Raw genomic sequence first — 15,740 nt, 5'->3', positions numbered from 1 at the left:
CCGGAACTTGTGGCCGACTGCAACTGGCGCCTGCCAGGGGTTCGAACCCCTGGCGCCTGCCTGCCTGGTCATGGTCTCATAGCGAGCAGCCTGCTGGCTACCGACTACCGCCGTACGTAGATGGATGCAGCCGCTTGCTGTGTGGCTGGGAGGGCTGGGCCGCTGGGCCCTTCTTCCTTTCTCTTGCATCATCCAACTGACCTCGCGACTGATCTGAGGCTTGCCTGGGCGCTACTATATACGCTGCGGCTAGCTGTCGCCATTGCAATCTTGGCGACACAAACTGCAAAACAGCCCAGCCAACTTCGTACGCACCGCTCCAGGCCTCCGTCACCACACCCGCCTTCGCCCCTGCCCTCGTCGCCTGCGCCGCCGTCCCCTCGGCCGCCTGCTCCGCCTTCGCCTGCGCCGCCGTCGCCTGCGCCTCCATCGCCCCGGCCTCCGTCGCCGCGCCGCGCCCGCAGGCAGGTATCAAGACAGAGCACTTGGGGACGTGCATCTGCTCTAGAGACCTCTTGAGGTACGTATGGCATCGTACATCCACAGCTCTTGCAGCAGCATGCATGCACGCCCCACCGCATTATTGACTGCAACCAGCCCATGGACCCATCCCTCCAGGTCCACTCACGCGCTGGCCAAAAGTAAAGCCGCGTCGCTATCCCCATGCGCCTGCACACAATGCGCCCGTTCACGCCCTATCGAACCCGCCGCGTGCTGCACTTGCCGCCGGTTGCATTCAAGGTATGTACGTTTCCAGCCTCAGAAGATGCGTATGCACGGTTCTGCCCAACCGCTCGCCGCGCTACCACTCAACATGCTCCACCGCATATGAAGACGTTGGTATCAGCGCCACACAAATACGGCGCCGTGTGGAGTGCGACCATGAACTCAGTTGAAAAGCGCGCTGGGTTATGCGGCCGCGCGTGATAAGTAAACTAACTCTCTGCTACCTCAGCTACAGTACGGGGCACCTCGACATTTCCCCCTCATACCACAAGAATGATGAATCTTTGTGTTGTGTCTTTTGCACCGCCACTCCAATCAACGCCATGCAGCGCCTTTCACCTTTTCTTGCCGTTTCAGAACCGTTTGTCCTGCACATTCTCACCGAAATAAGAACATGAAGCCCCTCACAGCATTTATGGGGCGCCAAAGACCGCTGGCATCGCGAATACGTGCTGGTATGATGAAGCACCCAAATACATCACCCACAACCAAGGTTACTGGGGAACCCACGACTTTCCCGTTTAGTACCAAACACCAAGAATTTGCAACCATACCTCGTATCAAGCAGCCTTCAATTTCTGCTGCCGTCTCACCGGGCCCTGCAACGCGTGTGTTGTACTTGCAGGCCAACCAACAATCAATCCGGTACCGCACCACTGTACATTTCAAACCAGCAAACCGTTATATGTTACTTGCACACGACTGCCTGGATTGGCCGCTGCCAGCCATGGCTGCAACTAAGCTTCCCACACAAACAGAAGTTCCTTGTGCGGTGCTGAAACTTCACAAGACACCGTCGCGATCATCTGAGGACCGTGTGATGCTCCTCCTTGAGCCGGGTACGTCTCGAATCTGAACTCAGGCCTAGGACACGAACTACCGGACTCCAACCAACACCAAAATTACTTAATGCCAACCAAATGCCCAATTTGCGTTCTATGCCGCCTTGCACCGTCTCTACCGGTTTATTGTTCGTTACGGGGCCCACAGGCGGACAGGCCACCAGCGCCACCGTACGCTCTATCGCGCAGTGAAAAAGATTGTGCTTGAAGTGAGTCGCACGCGGTATTGATATTCGAACAGGCTCCCAGCTTCTAGCCCGTGTACGCATCTGGCACAGCAAAACTCATGCGCGCTAACAGCTCGCATTGACGCCGTCCAAGAATGCCGGCTCCCTTTTATTGTTGCTTGCATCGTGTACTTGATTTGTTGACTACTTCAAACGAGTCTGTGTCCAAAGAAAATCTCAACGCCTTGACGCCGTCGTTGTTACCGGCGCCATTGGCCCAGGGCCGAGTTTTGCCACGCAAATGATGAAGCGGGGTTTCACTCTAGGATGGCGGAAGGGACTGATCCCCACACGCACATCCTGCGCAAACTATGTGCGTCAAGCGTCCCCAACTGTAGCTGCCCAATCCTCCAGCTGCAGCAAGCATAGGACAGGAGGAACTAAATAAACTAAACCCAGCCGCTGTACCCCTCCACTCGCCTTCAGCATAAATTCCTCTCGTGCCCATGCCAAAAAGAGTACCGTACGGTCCGGCCCAGCATGCAGCAGCCCTTGGTGTTGTGCATTTGTTGTCTCGCCACAGACGTTCTCACACAGCACCAATTCATGCTCCTGGTGCCCCATCCCTCTCTCTTGTGAGCGTGCGCGCGCTGATGCCCGTCTCACTGTACGAAGGCAAATGCCCACGGTGCCAGTGCGCGCTCTCAGGGACGGCGGGCAACTCACCTACCGCCGCAGTTTGTGGCTGCAGCACTCCGTGCGTAGCACTCAGCACACGAGCTCGGTAAGGACCTCGTCGGCAGTGCCGGCCGTGGCAGAAGTCGCCAGGGTGCTGACGCTGCCGCCGTCCATCAGGTAACCTGACCGCAGCAGCCCCGCCGCCTCCGAGTCCTCCGCAAGCACCGCCGCCAGCTCCGCCTCGAGAGCCGCGCGCGCCTCCGCCGCCGCCGCTACGGCTGCAGCTGCAAGCTGCGACTGCAGGGGCGGAGCGGCAGCGGAAAAGGCGCGCACTGCGCCTCCGCTGACGCCGCCGCCAGGAGCTGCCAGCAGCTGCTGCGGGCCTTGGCCGCCTCCTGCGGTCAGGACCTCCTCCAAGTCCGAGCTGTGCTCCTCCATGTCGCTGCTGCCGCTGCTTGCGGGCGAGACGCCGCGACTGGCGCCGTTGCCGTGTGCCGGTCGCATGCAATGCGCCTGCGTTTCCAAGGCCAACACACAAAATTCGAAGGTGAACACGCGCTTGAGCTGCTAAACCTGCCAGTCTGAAAACATGATAATTTGATATATATTGATTGACGCTAACACAGGTGACGCTAACACAGGTGACGCTGCTTAAAATTTACCGTTTATTTTTTTGCCTTCCCAGGATGACAAACAGCGAGCAACGGCACGCAGCTTACCTTGAGCCCGCCTGGCGCTATTGCCACGCCCAGATCAGCCGCCACTGTCCTGCCGCGCTGCTGCCGGCGCCGCAGCACCGCGCGCACGCGGCGCGAGTCCACCCACACCTCGCCACCGCCGCCATCCTGCGGCTCCAGCGCCACGCGCCCCTCCGCAGCGCCGCCAGCAGGCGCCTCCGCAACCGCCGTGCCTGTGTCTGAGGTGCTGCGTCTGGTGTGGGCCGCAGTGTCCATCGCCTGCCGGTTGGGCTTGCTGCGGGGCGCTGGCGAGGCGGCCGTGTGGCTCTCTGTGGCCGCCGGCTGCGCCGCCGCCCCCGCCTGGAAGTAGGACAGCTGCATCTGCGGCGCCGTAAGAAATGGCGAGCGAAACGGCTGCTGCATCAGCGGCGGCTGTGGCTGCTCAGCTGTGAAATCAACAGCTGCGCCGCTAGCAGCGCTGTGGTGGCTCTCGGTGCCCAGCGAAACCGCGCCGGCGGACGCCACAATGTCATGCTTCTCGCGCGCCGCGCCCGACGCAGCTGCCTGCTGGCACATCACATGTGGCGCAGCCGCTGACTCACGCATGTTCCCCAGTTGCTGCGGTGCTTTTGCCACGGCTGCGGCCGCAGCAGCCTGGGCCGGCGCGCCTGCGGCGATGGCCGGCGCATCGCCACCAGCGGCTGCCGGCTGCACCTGCATCTGCTGCGTGGCGCAGGCTTGGCGGCTGCGGCTGCTGGGTGCGAGGGAGGTGCGCGAGCAGTTGTAGTCGCGCCGGTACAGGTGGTGGTGATGGTGGTGCCGCGCCTGCGCTGCCCCGGACTGGGGCTGCAGCACGTGGCGTGCCTTGGCGGGGCTGAAGGATGCACTGCTCTCGCAGGCGCGCGGCGGCGGTAAAGCCTGAGGTGGCGGCGCCCAGGCGCCGGGGGCTGCGGCGGCCGCGGCCGCCGCGGCCATTGCGCCCATGGCCGCGAAGAAGTAAGGCGGCGAGGTGTACGGCCCCAGCGGCGCCATCGCTTGCGGCGGCAGGAAGCAGGGGCCAGCCGGCGGGAAGAGCATGGGGTAGACCATGGCGTCTCCCGCAGGCGGGCAGAAGAAGAAGGGAACGGGGAAGCAGCCCAGCTGTGCCGCGCCTGCCGCGGGGCCCGCGCCCATCGCTGGCGCTGCGGTCGGCAGTTGGTAGTCCATTTCCTGACCTGCGTAACGGCCAACCCGCTTGCAGGTGATAACGTGCCTCTTGGGGAAACAGGCCAGCTGCAGCAAAAAATTTAATCCGCACAAAGCGTTGAGCTGCGCGGGCCCCGTCGGCATCGACTCACTCACCGCGGGCCTCACCTGGCTGTATCTTGGAGTATTTATTCGATACTACTACGGAAGCGCAACATTCCAGCCCAGCACGGGGCTGCTGGAGCTTCCTTGAGAGCTCCGCTCAACCCCTTGCGCGTTTCGCGCGCTGTGGGTAAAATCGGCGCGCGCGCGAGCTCCGAGACACCTCTACCTATGCCTCAAGTCAGTTAAATGAGACTGAGTGCGCGAGATTTCCAAGATCCTGACTGGTGAGAACCCGGCTGCAAAATTCCGACGCCACTCTGAGCCCGCGTTTCTGCGGATGAACGAAGTACTGGTTAGACAACAACACGCTTTACACGCTTTACATTACATTGCTGAACTCCACGCCCAAGGTCCGGGGAGCTCCGGGGAGCCCCGAGAACGGAGAAGTCCATGCACCAGTCCATGCATCCCCAAGCCGGGCCCCCAACTCACGGCGCCCGGGCACCACACTCTGACGACTGCCAAATACTACAGCAGTTTGGACTGTCTTTTGAGCTACCGGAGCTCCAAAGAAACGCGGCACTTGCTGTATTTAGACCCGCTTAAACCTAGCTTTGATACTCCATCATAGACAGTACTGATATCGAAATAGTTGAATGCGTCATTTACCACAGTGTCATTTACCCTTGACCATTGACGTGGAAATTTGCTCGCGCGGACCTGGGCCCAGCGCCGTCTTGTCCCCTGCCAGCTGCCCAAGGCGAGCGTAGCTAACGCTCGCGGGCTTGGGCCGGGCAGGAGCTCAGTAGATGGCGGAGTCATTCAACACCCAGGCCCTCCCAGCCCGCCTGAAGGAGTCGGTGGTGGACCTCAAGAATAGTGTCAAGGAGCGGTTCCTTGGATTGCTAGGCATTCGGCAGCCTCGTAACCTCTTGGAGGACGAAACAGAGGTCTATTTGCAAGTCGGCAAGACTACATGGCACGCACCCAGGCAACTGCGTGTTGGTAAGTTTTCACAAGTCTAGGCAGCTTGCAAGCGGGGGTGCTCCTGGCTCGCCTGTTGCGTCGGTTGCCCCCGCAAATTCCCCCCACGCGAGGTCCGCCTTCGCGCCGGGCTCACGCTTGCGGCGTTGGGTCTTTCGTTGCGGTCAACTTACGACTTATTTCCTACAATCGCAGAGCTATGGCTCTCGTCCCTGGCTCGGAGGCATTCCCTCGTGGGCGACTACCCGACCTACCTCGCGCAGGTGCGGGTTAATTGTCTTGGATACCTGCGAGAGGCCTGTAACTGCCGCAGCTTGTCTGCGGCACCGGGTTGCAGTTTAGAGGTGACGGGGTTTGGCAGGTCTTGAGTTTGCGGACAACCCTGTCTGACACCGTTTTGCGCTGCAGGATATTACGCGGGAAGCAGCGGTTGATATCGACAAGGATGTGCCGCGCACCTTCCCGAACACGCGACGGTTCCATGCCGAGGAGGGCCAGGCGTCGCTGCGGAACGTTTTGCGTGCGTACGCGGCGTATGACCCGGAGGTGGCGTACTGCCAGGGTATGAACTTCCTCACGGGCCTGCTGCTGACGTACCTGCCCACCGAGGGGCAGGCGTTCGCCGCTCTGGTGGTGCTCATGGAGGACCGCAAGCTACGCAGCTTCTACCATCGCAGCATGGCGCTGCTGCAGGTGGGCGAGCGAGCACGCAGCAATGGGCAGGGCGCCCCGGGGATGTCCACTGGTGTCGTACGGCCAACACGGGGCGGCGCGTGAGGTGTCAGTTCCTGGCGCGCTGACACGGCAAACCGCTTGTTCTGCCGCTGCCCTGCCTCCCCGGCGGCTGTGTTTCCCCAACAGGTGCAGCTGTGGCAGCTGAGCCGCCTCATCAGCCCCGCACTGAACACGCACCTGGAGAACATGGGCGTCGTGCCCATGCTGTACGGCGCCTCCTGGCTCATGACAGCGTTCTCCGCCGACTTCCCCATCGCCTTCTCTGCCAGGTGTGGACGGCACTGCTTGAAGAGCGCCGGCCTGGCTGTTACGGAAGTGCTGCGTCGTCATGCGCGTGTAGATGCCCCCCCCCCGCTCACTTGACGCATGCTTGTTCCCACGTATGCCTCCCGCAGGATCATGGACGTGCTGCTGGGCGACCAATGCGAGTGCGCGCTACTCAAGGTGGCGGTGGCCGTGATGAAGGCGGTGGAGCCGCACCTGATGAAGATGAACGACCTGGAGGACGTGCTGGGCTACCTCAAAATTGAGGTCACAGGTGGGCCGGGCTGGCGGCTAGGATTCTGGCGAGGGGCTGCCGTTGATCACCTGTGCACGCTCTGTATGTGTACCCGTGCCTGGTACCGTACCCAACCTCACATGTACGCACGCCCACACGTCCGCAGCCTGGGAGGACGATGAGCTGCACGCGATGCTGACGGCGGCTTTCACCAAGCCCTGGACCAGCCGGCAGCTGTCCATCCTGCGCTCCACGGAGGACGCGGAGACGGTGGCGCAGGCCATGGACCGGGTCATGACGGCCATGAGCGAGCAGGCCAGCTGCGTGGTGAGCCAGCGGGCAGTGCTCGCGGGGTCTGGCAAATCTTGATGTCTGTGCACCGAGGGCCTCATCGCAAAGGGATTGTTTGACCCCTGAGGACCGACTGCCAACAGCCCATCCCATTCCTTTGCCTGACTGCATGGCCTTCGTTATTGCGCAGCCCGGCGACGATGACGACGGCGGCGACGACGGCGACCTGCCGGCCGACGGCCGCGTGGCGGTGACGGTGCCGCGCATCAAGCCGCCGCCGCAGCCCAACACCACCTGCTCGTCCTCCTTCGCGCCCAGCCCAGCCTGCGGCACGCCCATTGGCGGCGGCCCCATGGGCACGGGGTCCATGGGTGGTGCCAGCATGCTGGCGGCCATTGGCGGGTCGCCGCTCATGGGCGTCAGCATCAGCGGCGGCGGCTCGTTCCGGCAGCAAAACGCCGGCGGGGGCAGCATCGCGGGTAGCGTGGGCGGCAGCCTGGGCGGCGGCGGGGAGGTGGGCATGCTGAGCGGGATGTCGAGCATGGGCGGCAGCGTGACGCAGTGGGCCATCCCCAGCATACATCCAGAGGCGCAGGCTAACCCAGCCATCCAGGCCTTCAGGTATGCGAATCTGCGTTAGCGCTGAGGATGCTACAATCTTGGTTGTTGTCTAGCTGGTTGCTGCATAGTCGTAGAGGCCCGTGGGCTGTTTGGACCTCTCGCTGCAAGTTTGACGTCCTTTGCTGCTCATGCCGGATGCAGGAGGGCGCATCTACCCATCCTGGCCGCCGTAGCCGGCGGCCCTGGTGCGCGGGCTGCCGGCGGGCAGAGCATCCTGGCTGGGCAGGCCGCGACGGCGGCGGTTGCGTCGTGTACGACGACAGGGGCATCAGGGACCACACCAGCGGGTTCTGTGACGCCTTCGCCGCCGCAGACGCAGGCGGGCGGGATAGACGATGGGCACGTGCTGGCCTCCTCTGTCGGGCTGCTGCAGCCTGCCGAGCAGGTCATCCTGTCGGAGTCGCACCTGCAGCCAGAGCAGCCCAGCCTGCTGCGCGCAACCACTGGCGAGGAGTGGGGCGAGGTGAACAATGCACGGCAGCAGTGGCGCGCACTCTCGCGGTCCACGCCAGGCAGCATGCGGCAGCACAGCATGGACGGCGGTGGTGAAGACCGGAGCGGCACGCAGGTGGGGGCTGAGGCTGCAGGCACAGGCGGCGTGTGGCGCGGGGGTCTGCCAGGTCCTGCACCTGCGTCAGCGGCAGGCTCGAGCGGCTCATCCTCCGCGGCAGCGTCGTTTGGCGGCGCGCCATCAGCAGCTGACTCTCCAGGAGCGCCGGCGCCGAGCCAGCCCATCCCAGTGCCCGCCAGCGGCCCGGCGCGCGCATTGAGCGCAATGAGCGCCTTCGCCTGCGCTTCGGGGTCAGCGGCTGCAGCGGCAGGCCTGGTGCTGGCGCCGCCCAAGCCGCCGCTGCCGCCGCGGCAGTCGTCGTTCGACAGGGCGCCGCCGGGGGCCTGCGGATCGGCGTTCTCGCGCCTGTCGGTTGTCGCAGAGGACCCGCCGTCGGTGCTGATGGGGCCCACGGCGCCCGCGCCCTCGCCACGTGGCTCCATGGATATCCACGTGCTGGGGCGTGCCAGCAGCAACCACATGGACCCGGGCGAGCACTGCGGCCAACTGCTCGGCACCAGCACCGCCGGAGCCGCCGCCGGCGAGGGCAGCTTCCTGGCGGCTGGCGGCGTGGCCGCTATGGGCGCCAGCGCCTTCGCCGCAGGCATGGGCGGCAGTGCGCCCTCGTGCAACGGCGACTGCGCCAGCGGCACCGCCTCCGCCACCACCGGCGGCGCGCTGCTGTCGCCGTCGGGCATCAGCGGCGCGGTGTCGCCGCACACAGGCGTGTCGCCTCACGTGCTGCTGCCCTCGGCCTGGAGCCACCAAAGCCAGGGCGCCAACGGCACCAGTGCCAGCGCCAGCATCATGAACTCGGCGGCCGGCGGCGCGCTCGGCGGCGGCAGCGACTCGCCCACGGCCGGCGTGTCTGCGGGCGTGGGCTACGCGCCGCTGGGCGCGACGGCCGCGATGGCTGGAGCTGCGGCCGTGCTTGGCGCAGCATCCACGGCAGCGTCCACGACGGGGTCGCTGTTGTACGATGGTGAGGCAGCGGCTGCATCCATTGCCGCCAGCGAGGTTGCGGCGCTCTACACGGGCCTTCCAGATGGCGCCATTTCCAGAACCCAGCCTACACCAGCCGGCGGTCTGCTGGGCTTGGCACCGCTGGCGCCCCCACCGCCGCCTCAGGTGCCGCTGGGCTCGGCGCCGCACGCTAACGCCGGCGAGCGCCACCCCCAGAGCGACCTGGGCACGGACATTGGCTGCGACATCCTGCGTGTGCTGACGCGCGTGGACGCGAGTAACGCCAACGCCGCCTACGACACGCGCGCGGTGCTGGGCGAGTGCATGTACGCCGACACGCCCGTCCAGGAGGAGGAGCTGCCCAAGGAGCAGCAGAACCTCGTCAAGAGCGGTAGCGAGCAGTCGCTGCGGCACCTGCCTTCCTCGTCGGCGCTCGACCGCATGGCCGCACAGGACCTGGCGCGCGCGCAAGAGGAGGCAGAGCGCATGCGGCAGGAGCTTGAGGTGCGTTGGCGCGTGCGCAGCGGGGGCATGCTTGTGCGGCAGCTAGGTTGGCGGGAAGGGGCATTCATGTTCACACTAGGGCCGTCCAGGCCTGCAACGCCGCTTATATCCTGACAAGCAGGCAGCTCACCCGCTTGTTGCATGCCTTCCGCTTGGTTTTTGTTTGTGCAGGCCCAGCTTCAGCAGCAGCGCGCCGCTGAGACTGGCCGGAGCGGCTCCGCATCCGTGACACACTTGTCCACAGCCGGGACTGCACAGGCCGGTGCTGCTGCGGGTGCGGACGCACCAGCGGCGGCGGCGTCAGCGGCCGGCGCCCACGCAGACGGCGACGGTGCCGCGGCAGCAAACGGCGAGGCGGCGGCGAGCTTGTCAGGCCCGCACGCTTGGTCCGCAACGGGGCAGGCCAACGAGAACGAGGTGGTTCTCAAGCGGCCAGCACTATACGTGTAAGTCCTGACCTAGTGGCGGTCTGGATGCAAATCCTGCATTCAACACATTTTGAGCAACCAGCTTGCGTTGTAGCTGTGCTCACCGTCTCGTCCTGGCTTTGCTCACCGTCTTTCTTCCGCTTGTGTTTGCAGGGACGGCATTCCCATGTTCGACCCCAAGAGCCTCATGTGCGACACGCAGCAGGAGGCACAGGTCATGTTCACGCCACTCGTGTCGCCCGGCGCCTCCTCCTATGCTGGCGGCGGCCTGGAGCACTTATCCACGCTCACGGGCGCCACGGCGCCGCCCTCGGCCGCTGCGTCGATGTCTGGCGCGGCGCCCGAAGGCGCCGCCGCTGACGGTGCTGCGGCGCTGGCTAATGGCAACGACGGTGAGGACGGGGACCTCGACGACGCCGTGTATGACCTGGCGGAGCCCAGCGACGACGACGACGAGGAGGCGGGCACGGGGCTGCTTGCCGATGACGATGATGAGGAGGCCACTGAAGACCGGCCGTCTGGGGGCCGGCGGCGCGCCGCCGCTGCTGCTGCCGCGGGCAATGCTGTTGTAGCGGCTGCGTCAACCGTGAGGGCAGAGGCAGCGGAGCCGGCGGGTCCCGCAGCTGTAGAGGAGGAGGCGCCGACGTCACCGCGCGATGCTGCACCCACGGCGCCAGGCGGCACCGCTGGTCCCGCGGGCGAGTGGGTGGATTGGTCGCAGGCTCCGCCCATCCAGACCGCGGCGCCGGTGACGCTGCCCATGACGGGGCCGGTCCGGGAGGTGACACCCGCTTCGGAGGCTCACGAGGACAGCCGTGCGCATGCGGCTGCGGAGGCGCCCGCGGCTGGCACGGATGAGCGGGGCGCCGCCAGTGAGCCGGTGGAGTCCAGCGGCCCCTCTCGCGCCATGCAAACTGAGGACAGCTGCCACGAGCCGCATGGCCCGACGCAGGCGGCGGCGCAGCCATACGGCCTGCTTCCCGCAACCTCCAATATGGCTTCGCTGGCGGCGCCGCTGGGGCGGGTCATCTCCTTCGCCACCACCGTCGGCGGCGGCGCCAGCACCAACGGTGGCAACACGCCCACCAGCAGCTTCACGACGGCGCCGGGTCGCCCGGGCGGCTTCAACTGGATACAGCTGCGCTGCGACTCCATGGCCACCAGCGACGTCGACAGCCGTATGGGCTCGAGCCGTTGGACGGCGGGCTTTGCGGCGGGCCTGAACACAGGCGACGGCGTGGACACGGACAGTGAGGGCACGCCGCGCCACCCGGACAGCGAGGTGGGACACATCATGCAGCCGCCGGGCCTGCACTTGCCCTCGCTGCAGACGCTGCACTGCAGCAGCGTGCCCGGGCTGCCGAGCAGCGGCGCGGAGTCGCCGCTTGGGCTGACGAGCTCGGGCCCCATGCACCCCTCCTCGGCGCACCCCTTCGGCCACCCGGCTGGGCTGCACAGCCACAGCGCGCACGGGCTCCTTCACGGCGGGCACTGGCAGCAGCACATCCTCTCCAGCGGCTCCTTTGGCCGCGGCGACCACTCCGGGCACGGCGGCATTTCGGCTTCTGGAGGCGTCGTGAAGCGCGTTGGGTCGCGGATGGCGTTGTCGGGTTCCATCCTGGCGTCTGTCGGCATTGCGGAGGAGGAGGGCGAGGGCGAGGACGACGGCCCCGCGCCCCCGTCCGGCCCGCCGACGGCCATCAGGGAGCCCTCCCGCAAGGGCCTGTTTTCCAGGAACGACGCGCCTGCGGAGGAGGCTGCAGCAACCGCTGCCCTGGAGTCGCCACGGCCTGACACCGGGGTAGCAGCCGCGGCTGGTGTGGGTTATGATAGCGAGGCCGCGGGTGTGGCGTCGCCTGCCTCTGGGTCGGCCTCAGTCGAGGGCGCCTCTACTGCTGACACCGCCACCACCCCGGACGGCGCCGGCGGCATGGGCCCCATCCGCCATGCCAGCTCGGGGCTGGGCGAGGGCGAGGAGAGCGTGCGCGCCGCGTCCGTTGGCGAGGGCGGTGACTCCGGCAACGTCGGTGAGGGCTCCTCGCCCTTCAGCCGCAGCGCGCTGAGCCCCTCGCTGGCGCACCACATCATGTCCGCCTACCTGCGCTGCGAGCAGCACGTGCAGCAGCAGGAGCTGGAGGATCGCCGGCAGCAGGAGCAGCAGCAGGCGGAGTGCGAGGCGGACGGGGGCGCGGCGACGCCAGCAATGCCCGACTTTGCCGCGGCCTACGCCAGCAACGCAGGCGACGCCAGCCCGAAGGCGCTGTCTGGCTCGATGGCGGGGGTAGCAGCCAGCCTGCTCGCAGCAGAGCCGCTGTCCCAGCCGCCGCCGCTGCCGCGGCTCCAAACGGAGGAGCCCAGCCTCGCCAGCCAGTTGGGGTTCAGCCTTCCCGCTGCGCCCATGTCGCCACCGGCGCTGCTGTCGCCATCCCTGGCCGACCGCGCCCGCGCGGTGACCAGCGTCAGCGCCGACACGGCCACGGGCGGCTCGGCGTTTGCGACGTTCCAGCAGCCGCCGCCTGTGAAGGCGCTCACGCCTTTCGCCATGTCCATGGAGGACCCCAGCACGTGCCGGATCTCGGCGGAGCTGCTTCAGTCCATGCCGCCTCCGCCCGCCGCGCTGCAGCCCAGCACGCCCACGCCGCCCGTGTCCATCCCCTGCGCCGGCGGCTCGGGCGCGATGGCCGGCGGCGCCGGCGCCGGCAGCAGCCGCGCCGGCGGCTTCCGCTCACGCACCATCAGCAGCGGCGGCGACGACGTCGGTGACGTGACGCTGACGGCGAGTGGCATCGGCGCGCTGGGCGGCTCGGGCTTGACGCCGGCGCTGCACAGCAGCGGCGTGGGGGTCAGCGGCAGCGTCGTGCTGCGCGGGCTGGGCTCACACGACACTCCCGGCGGCACGGGCAGCATCCTGAACGCCTCCACGGGCGGCGGTGTGCAGTCGGGGCCGGGCTGCGGCAGCGGCTCCGCCTGCGCGGGCGGCAGCGGCGCTCCCGGCAGCGCGCTCATGCAGGCACTGCACGGCGTCAGCTTCCGCGCCGTCAGCAGCAGCTGCGGCGGAGCTACGCCCGGCACCAGCAGTGGTGGAGCTCCGCCGGTGTCGCTTCTGCTGCCGCCTCCGCCTCCGCCCCAGGTGCCGCTGTGTGCGGCCACGTCCGGCCGGGCCGATGCCTTTGCCTCCGCGCTGCCGGCAGCGGTATCGTCCGTCAGCGGTACCTCCGCAGCCGCACCGCCGGGGTCGCTGCTCGACAGCGGTGCGAACACCGTTGTGTGCGTCAGCGCCGCCACGTTCTCCTCCGCCCATACCTCCACCATCTCTGCCACCGGCGCATCAACAACCTCCACAGACCGCGCCCCTGCGCCGCCCTCCTGGACTGCCACCTTTGACGAGCCCGCTGGCAGCCTCGCCGCGCACGGCTCACCGACGACGGCCGCGGACCCGCCGCTGCTGTCAGGCCGTGATAGCGCCGGGCTTACTTCTGGGGGAGTCCGCACGCCAGACGCCCGCGCACCCGCGCCCGACATGGCGCGTGGAATGTCACTGGAGGCCGCGGGGCATTGAGGTGGGTGTCGCCCTGCCCGGCGAGCTGCGGCGTTGTTAGGAGCTCCGAGATGGAGATGGGTTGCGAGTTGGGTTTGGCGGTTGCGGTTGCCGGTTGCGAGGGCGACCAGGCGAGGTTGGGCTGCTGCTGAAAGGAAGCGGTTCCGAGGCTCTACAGGGTGATGGGATGTGAGGTGCAGCAGGCTGGGTGTCACATTGTAACGTTTGTGTTAGTTGTACCGTGGTGTAGATCTCTGTTTTTGGTGAACTGGTGGCCGAGTGTCGAAGCGCCTGTAATGGATGGCGGTAGGTGAGCCGGCAAAAGTATTTGACCCGTTGAGCTGGCAAGGTGACGGCGACGGCATGTACCTCTTATGTTGCCCAGCTGAATGCGTACATCTCATCATACGCAATCAAAGCGAAACCTAGGGGGCCATTCTGACATTTTCGTATCATCACGCTGCTGGGCAGGGAGGATGTGAAGGGGTGCTGCTAAGCGCGCGTGTGTATCCTTGTCAGTGCTCACAATGCAGGAATTGCTGCGGGCACCAAAGCCAGCCAGCAAGGGTACCGACTACCGACGTGCGTTGCATGTGTGGGCGCTCTGGGGGCGAAGAGACATGCCGAAAGGGGTTATGGCCCAGTTTCGCCTTCCCTTGAAGGGCATTCTCGATTGCTTCGTGAGAGCGTTGGGAGCATGCGGGAGCTTACTGAAGAGGAATCGCCCATGCGTGATCCGCACACAGCGTGCGTGCCTGAACGCATGTGAAGTCGTCCTGTGCGAGTGTTCCCGCTGAGGCTGAGGCTGTGTATGGGACGGGAATTGAGGCGAAGCTCGGTTCGGTACGGCAGAGTGGAGCACAATGAGACGCGATGGAGACGACAGGTTTCGTTTGCAATTGCCCGGTCGGCGCACCGTCAACTGTCCTATGCTCGTGTGCAATCAAGGACTGCACCGAATAAAATACTACTGTGCGACATTTTGGCAATGGTGAGAATCGGCTAAGCGCGTCCGCCGACAATGAGCGGCCCCCGGTCGTGACCGCCACGCCCACATACCCAAGTGATGGTTGTTTTGCCAAGATGTCGTGCCCCTCGCCGCGCGGTGCTGGATTAACTTCGTGTACGTGTGTGTTTTCCTGGGGGTTGTGCAAACAGTATTGAACTGTAGCGCCGCTGAGTCATTCCAGTACGTGCGGTGATCTATCTATCTCGGAGGCCGCCTCGATGTATCCAGACACAGACGGGAGCCGCTCGACCTAGACTGTGCGGGCGGTGTGTGCTAAGCGTGTTGGGAGGAGCACGGACAGCCGAATGTTTGTGGGAAGGCGTCCTAGCCGCGCCTTCTGGTACTCACATACTCGCGCATGCCAAAGTCGCCAGAGTGTGTAGGCAGCCAAGACCACTCTTAGGCGCAATCACCCGCGTGATCCTTTTGTGCTATTTATTCTTTTTGATTAGCTGCTGCCCGGCTGGGAGGCGGTGGTGCGGGCAAGGGCGTGGGGCTATGGGGGCTCAATGCTTACGAAGAAAGGGCATTTTGAGCGTGTCGGCACGACTGTGCGCTTGTACGTAGTCTCCAAGGATACCCGGATAGCCATTCTACTCTGGTAGGCACGAGGCACAACGCAAGCCGCAAGGGATATAACACAAGTGCATACCGGTGTGGGCACTGCTCGGCACTCCATGTGGTACCCGGCGTGACGTTGGCTGAACACGGTGCAAGAACTAGCACACACAGCATCATAGCACTCTGACCATGCGAGGTGGCATTGCAGGCAAACCAGAGCCGGCTAGTAATGAACGGCATACACGTGCGTGACTGTAATCACATGTGCCCTCATATAGTGCCCTCCACGGGTACGACATGCCCCCACGGTATTAGGGCCATCCGTGGCTCTCGCCAACGCGGCGTCCCCACACGCCGAAGCAATGTGTTGAGATTGCGCCTAGAACAGAGCCTGCTGCCGAAGCTGCGGCACATATGGCGCCATTGCCTCCACCAGCCGGCTGCTCCCCAGCAGCGCCGCTGCCAACTGGTCATTCCCGCGCTTCAATGCCTGCTCCAGCGCCTTGCCCAGGCGCTCCGCACAACTGCTGCCGGCACCCAACATCACCTCCACAAACTCCGCATCTGCCAGCAGACGCTCCGCCACGCCAGCATGCCCCTCGCGACACGCGCTCCACGCCATCCACACCAGCTCGACGGCGCGGCCCGCGGCCTCCGGGTCGAGTACCGCGCGCCTG

The 15,740-nt window shown here is 65.5% G+C and overlaps 2 protein-coding genes across 3 annotated transcripts; one reads left to right on the top strand and one right to left on the bottom strand.

Moving 5' to 3' along the window:
* Positions 1–171: 171 nt before the first annotated feature.
* On the bottom strand, positions 172–4,769 carry CHLRE_10g461450v5 (uncharacterized protein). Of its 2 annotated transcripts, none has more exons than XM_043067159.1 (3): positions 4,432–4,769; positions 3,133–4,304; positions 172–2,926 (listed from the first exon to the last, which is right to left on the bottom strand). In XM_043067159.1, exons 2-3 carry the CDS (start codon positions 4,294–4,296, stop codon positions 2,504–2,506), a joined length of 1,587 nt encoding a protein of 528 aa, XP_042920556.1. In that variant the 5' UTR covers positions 4,297–4,304; positions 4,432–4,769; the 3' UTR covers positions 172–2,503. The 2 variants fall into 2 exon arrangements, with proteins under 2 accessions (XP_042920556.1, XP_042920557.1); XM_043067160.1 differs by having other exon boundaries at positions 4,444–4,769.
* A 100-nt stretch (positions 4,770–4,869) lies between these two features.
* CHLRE_10g461400v5 (uncharacterized protein) lies at positions 4,870–15,333 on the top strand. The gene is made up of 10 exons (XM_043067158.1): positions 4,870–5,385; positions 5,560–5,627; positions 5,773–6,057; positions 6,226–6,368; positions 6,495–6,637; positions 6,765–6,925; positions 7,080–7,510; positions 7,652–9,527; positions 9,699–9,973; positions 10,109–15,333. Exons 1-10 carry the CDS (start codon positions 5,190–5,192, stop codon positions 13,512–13,514), a joined length of 6,984 nt encoding a protein of 2,327 aa, XP_042920555.1. The 5' UTR covers positions 4,870–5,189; the 3' UTR covers positions 13,515–15,333.
* The last annotated feature ends 407 nt before the right edge of the window (positions 15,334–15,740 follow it).

The sequence above is a fragment of the Chlamydomonas reinhardtii genome, chromosome 10 (genome assembly GCF_000002595.2).
Source record: "Chlamydomonas reinhardtii strain CC-503 cw92 mt+ chromosome 10, whole genome shotgun sequence".
Lineage (NCBI taxonomy): Eukaryota > Viridiplantae > Chlorophyta > Chlorophyceae > Chlamydomonadales > Chlamydomonadaceae > Chlamydomonas > Chlamydomonas reinhardtii.
Note: the sequence above shows the minus strand (reverse complement) of the source record. Positions and strands in the feature narration are given on the sequence as shown.

What these genes read in the sequence shown, in the direction of transcription:
- CHLRE_10g461450v5 (XM_043067159.1), bottom strand. Translation starts at nt 4,296, where the DNA reads ATGGACTACCAACTGCCGACCGCAGCGCCAGCGATGGGCGCGGGCCCC. An exon ending in TAGCGCCAGGCGGGCTCAAG is followed by an intron (nt 2,927 to 3,132) that starts GTAAGCTGCGTG and finishes TTGGAAACGCAG; the next exon opens with GCGCATTGCATGCGACCGGC.
- CHLRE_10g461400v5 (XM_043067158.1), top strand. Translation starts at nt 5,190, where the DNA reads ATGGCGGAGTCATTCAACACCCAGGCCCTCCCAGCCCGCCTGAAGGAG. An exon ending in ACCCAGGCAACTGCGTGTTG is followed by an intron (nt 5,386 to 5,559) that starts GTAAGTTTTCAC and finishes CTACAATCGCAG; the next exon opens with AGCTATGGCTCTCGTCCCTG. An exon ending in GCAGCATGGCGCTGCTGCAG is followed by an intron (nt 6,058 to 6,225) that starts GTGGGCGAGCGA and finishes TTTCCCCAACAG; the next exon opens with GTGCAGCTGTGGCAGCTGAG.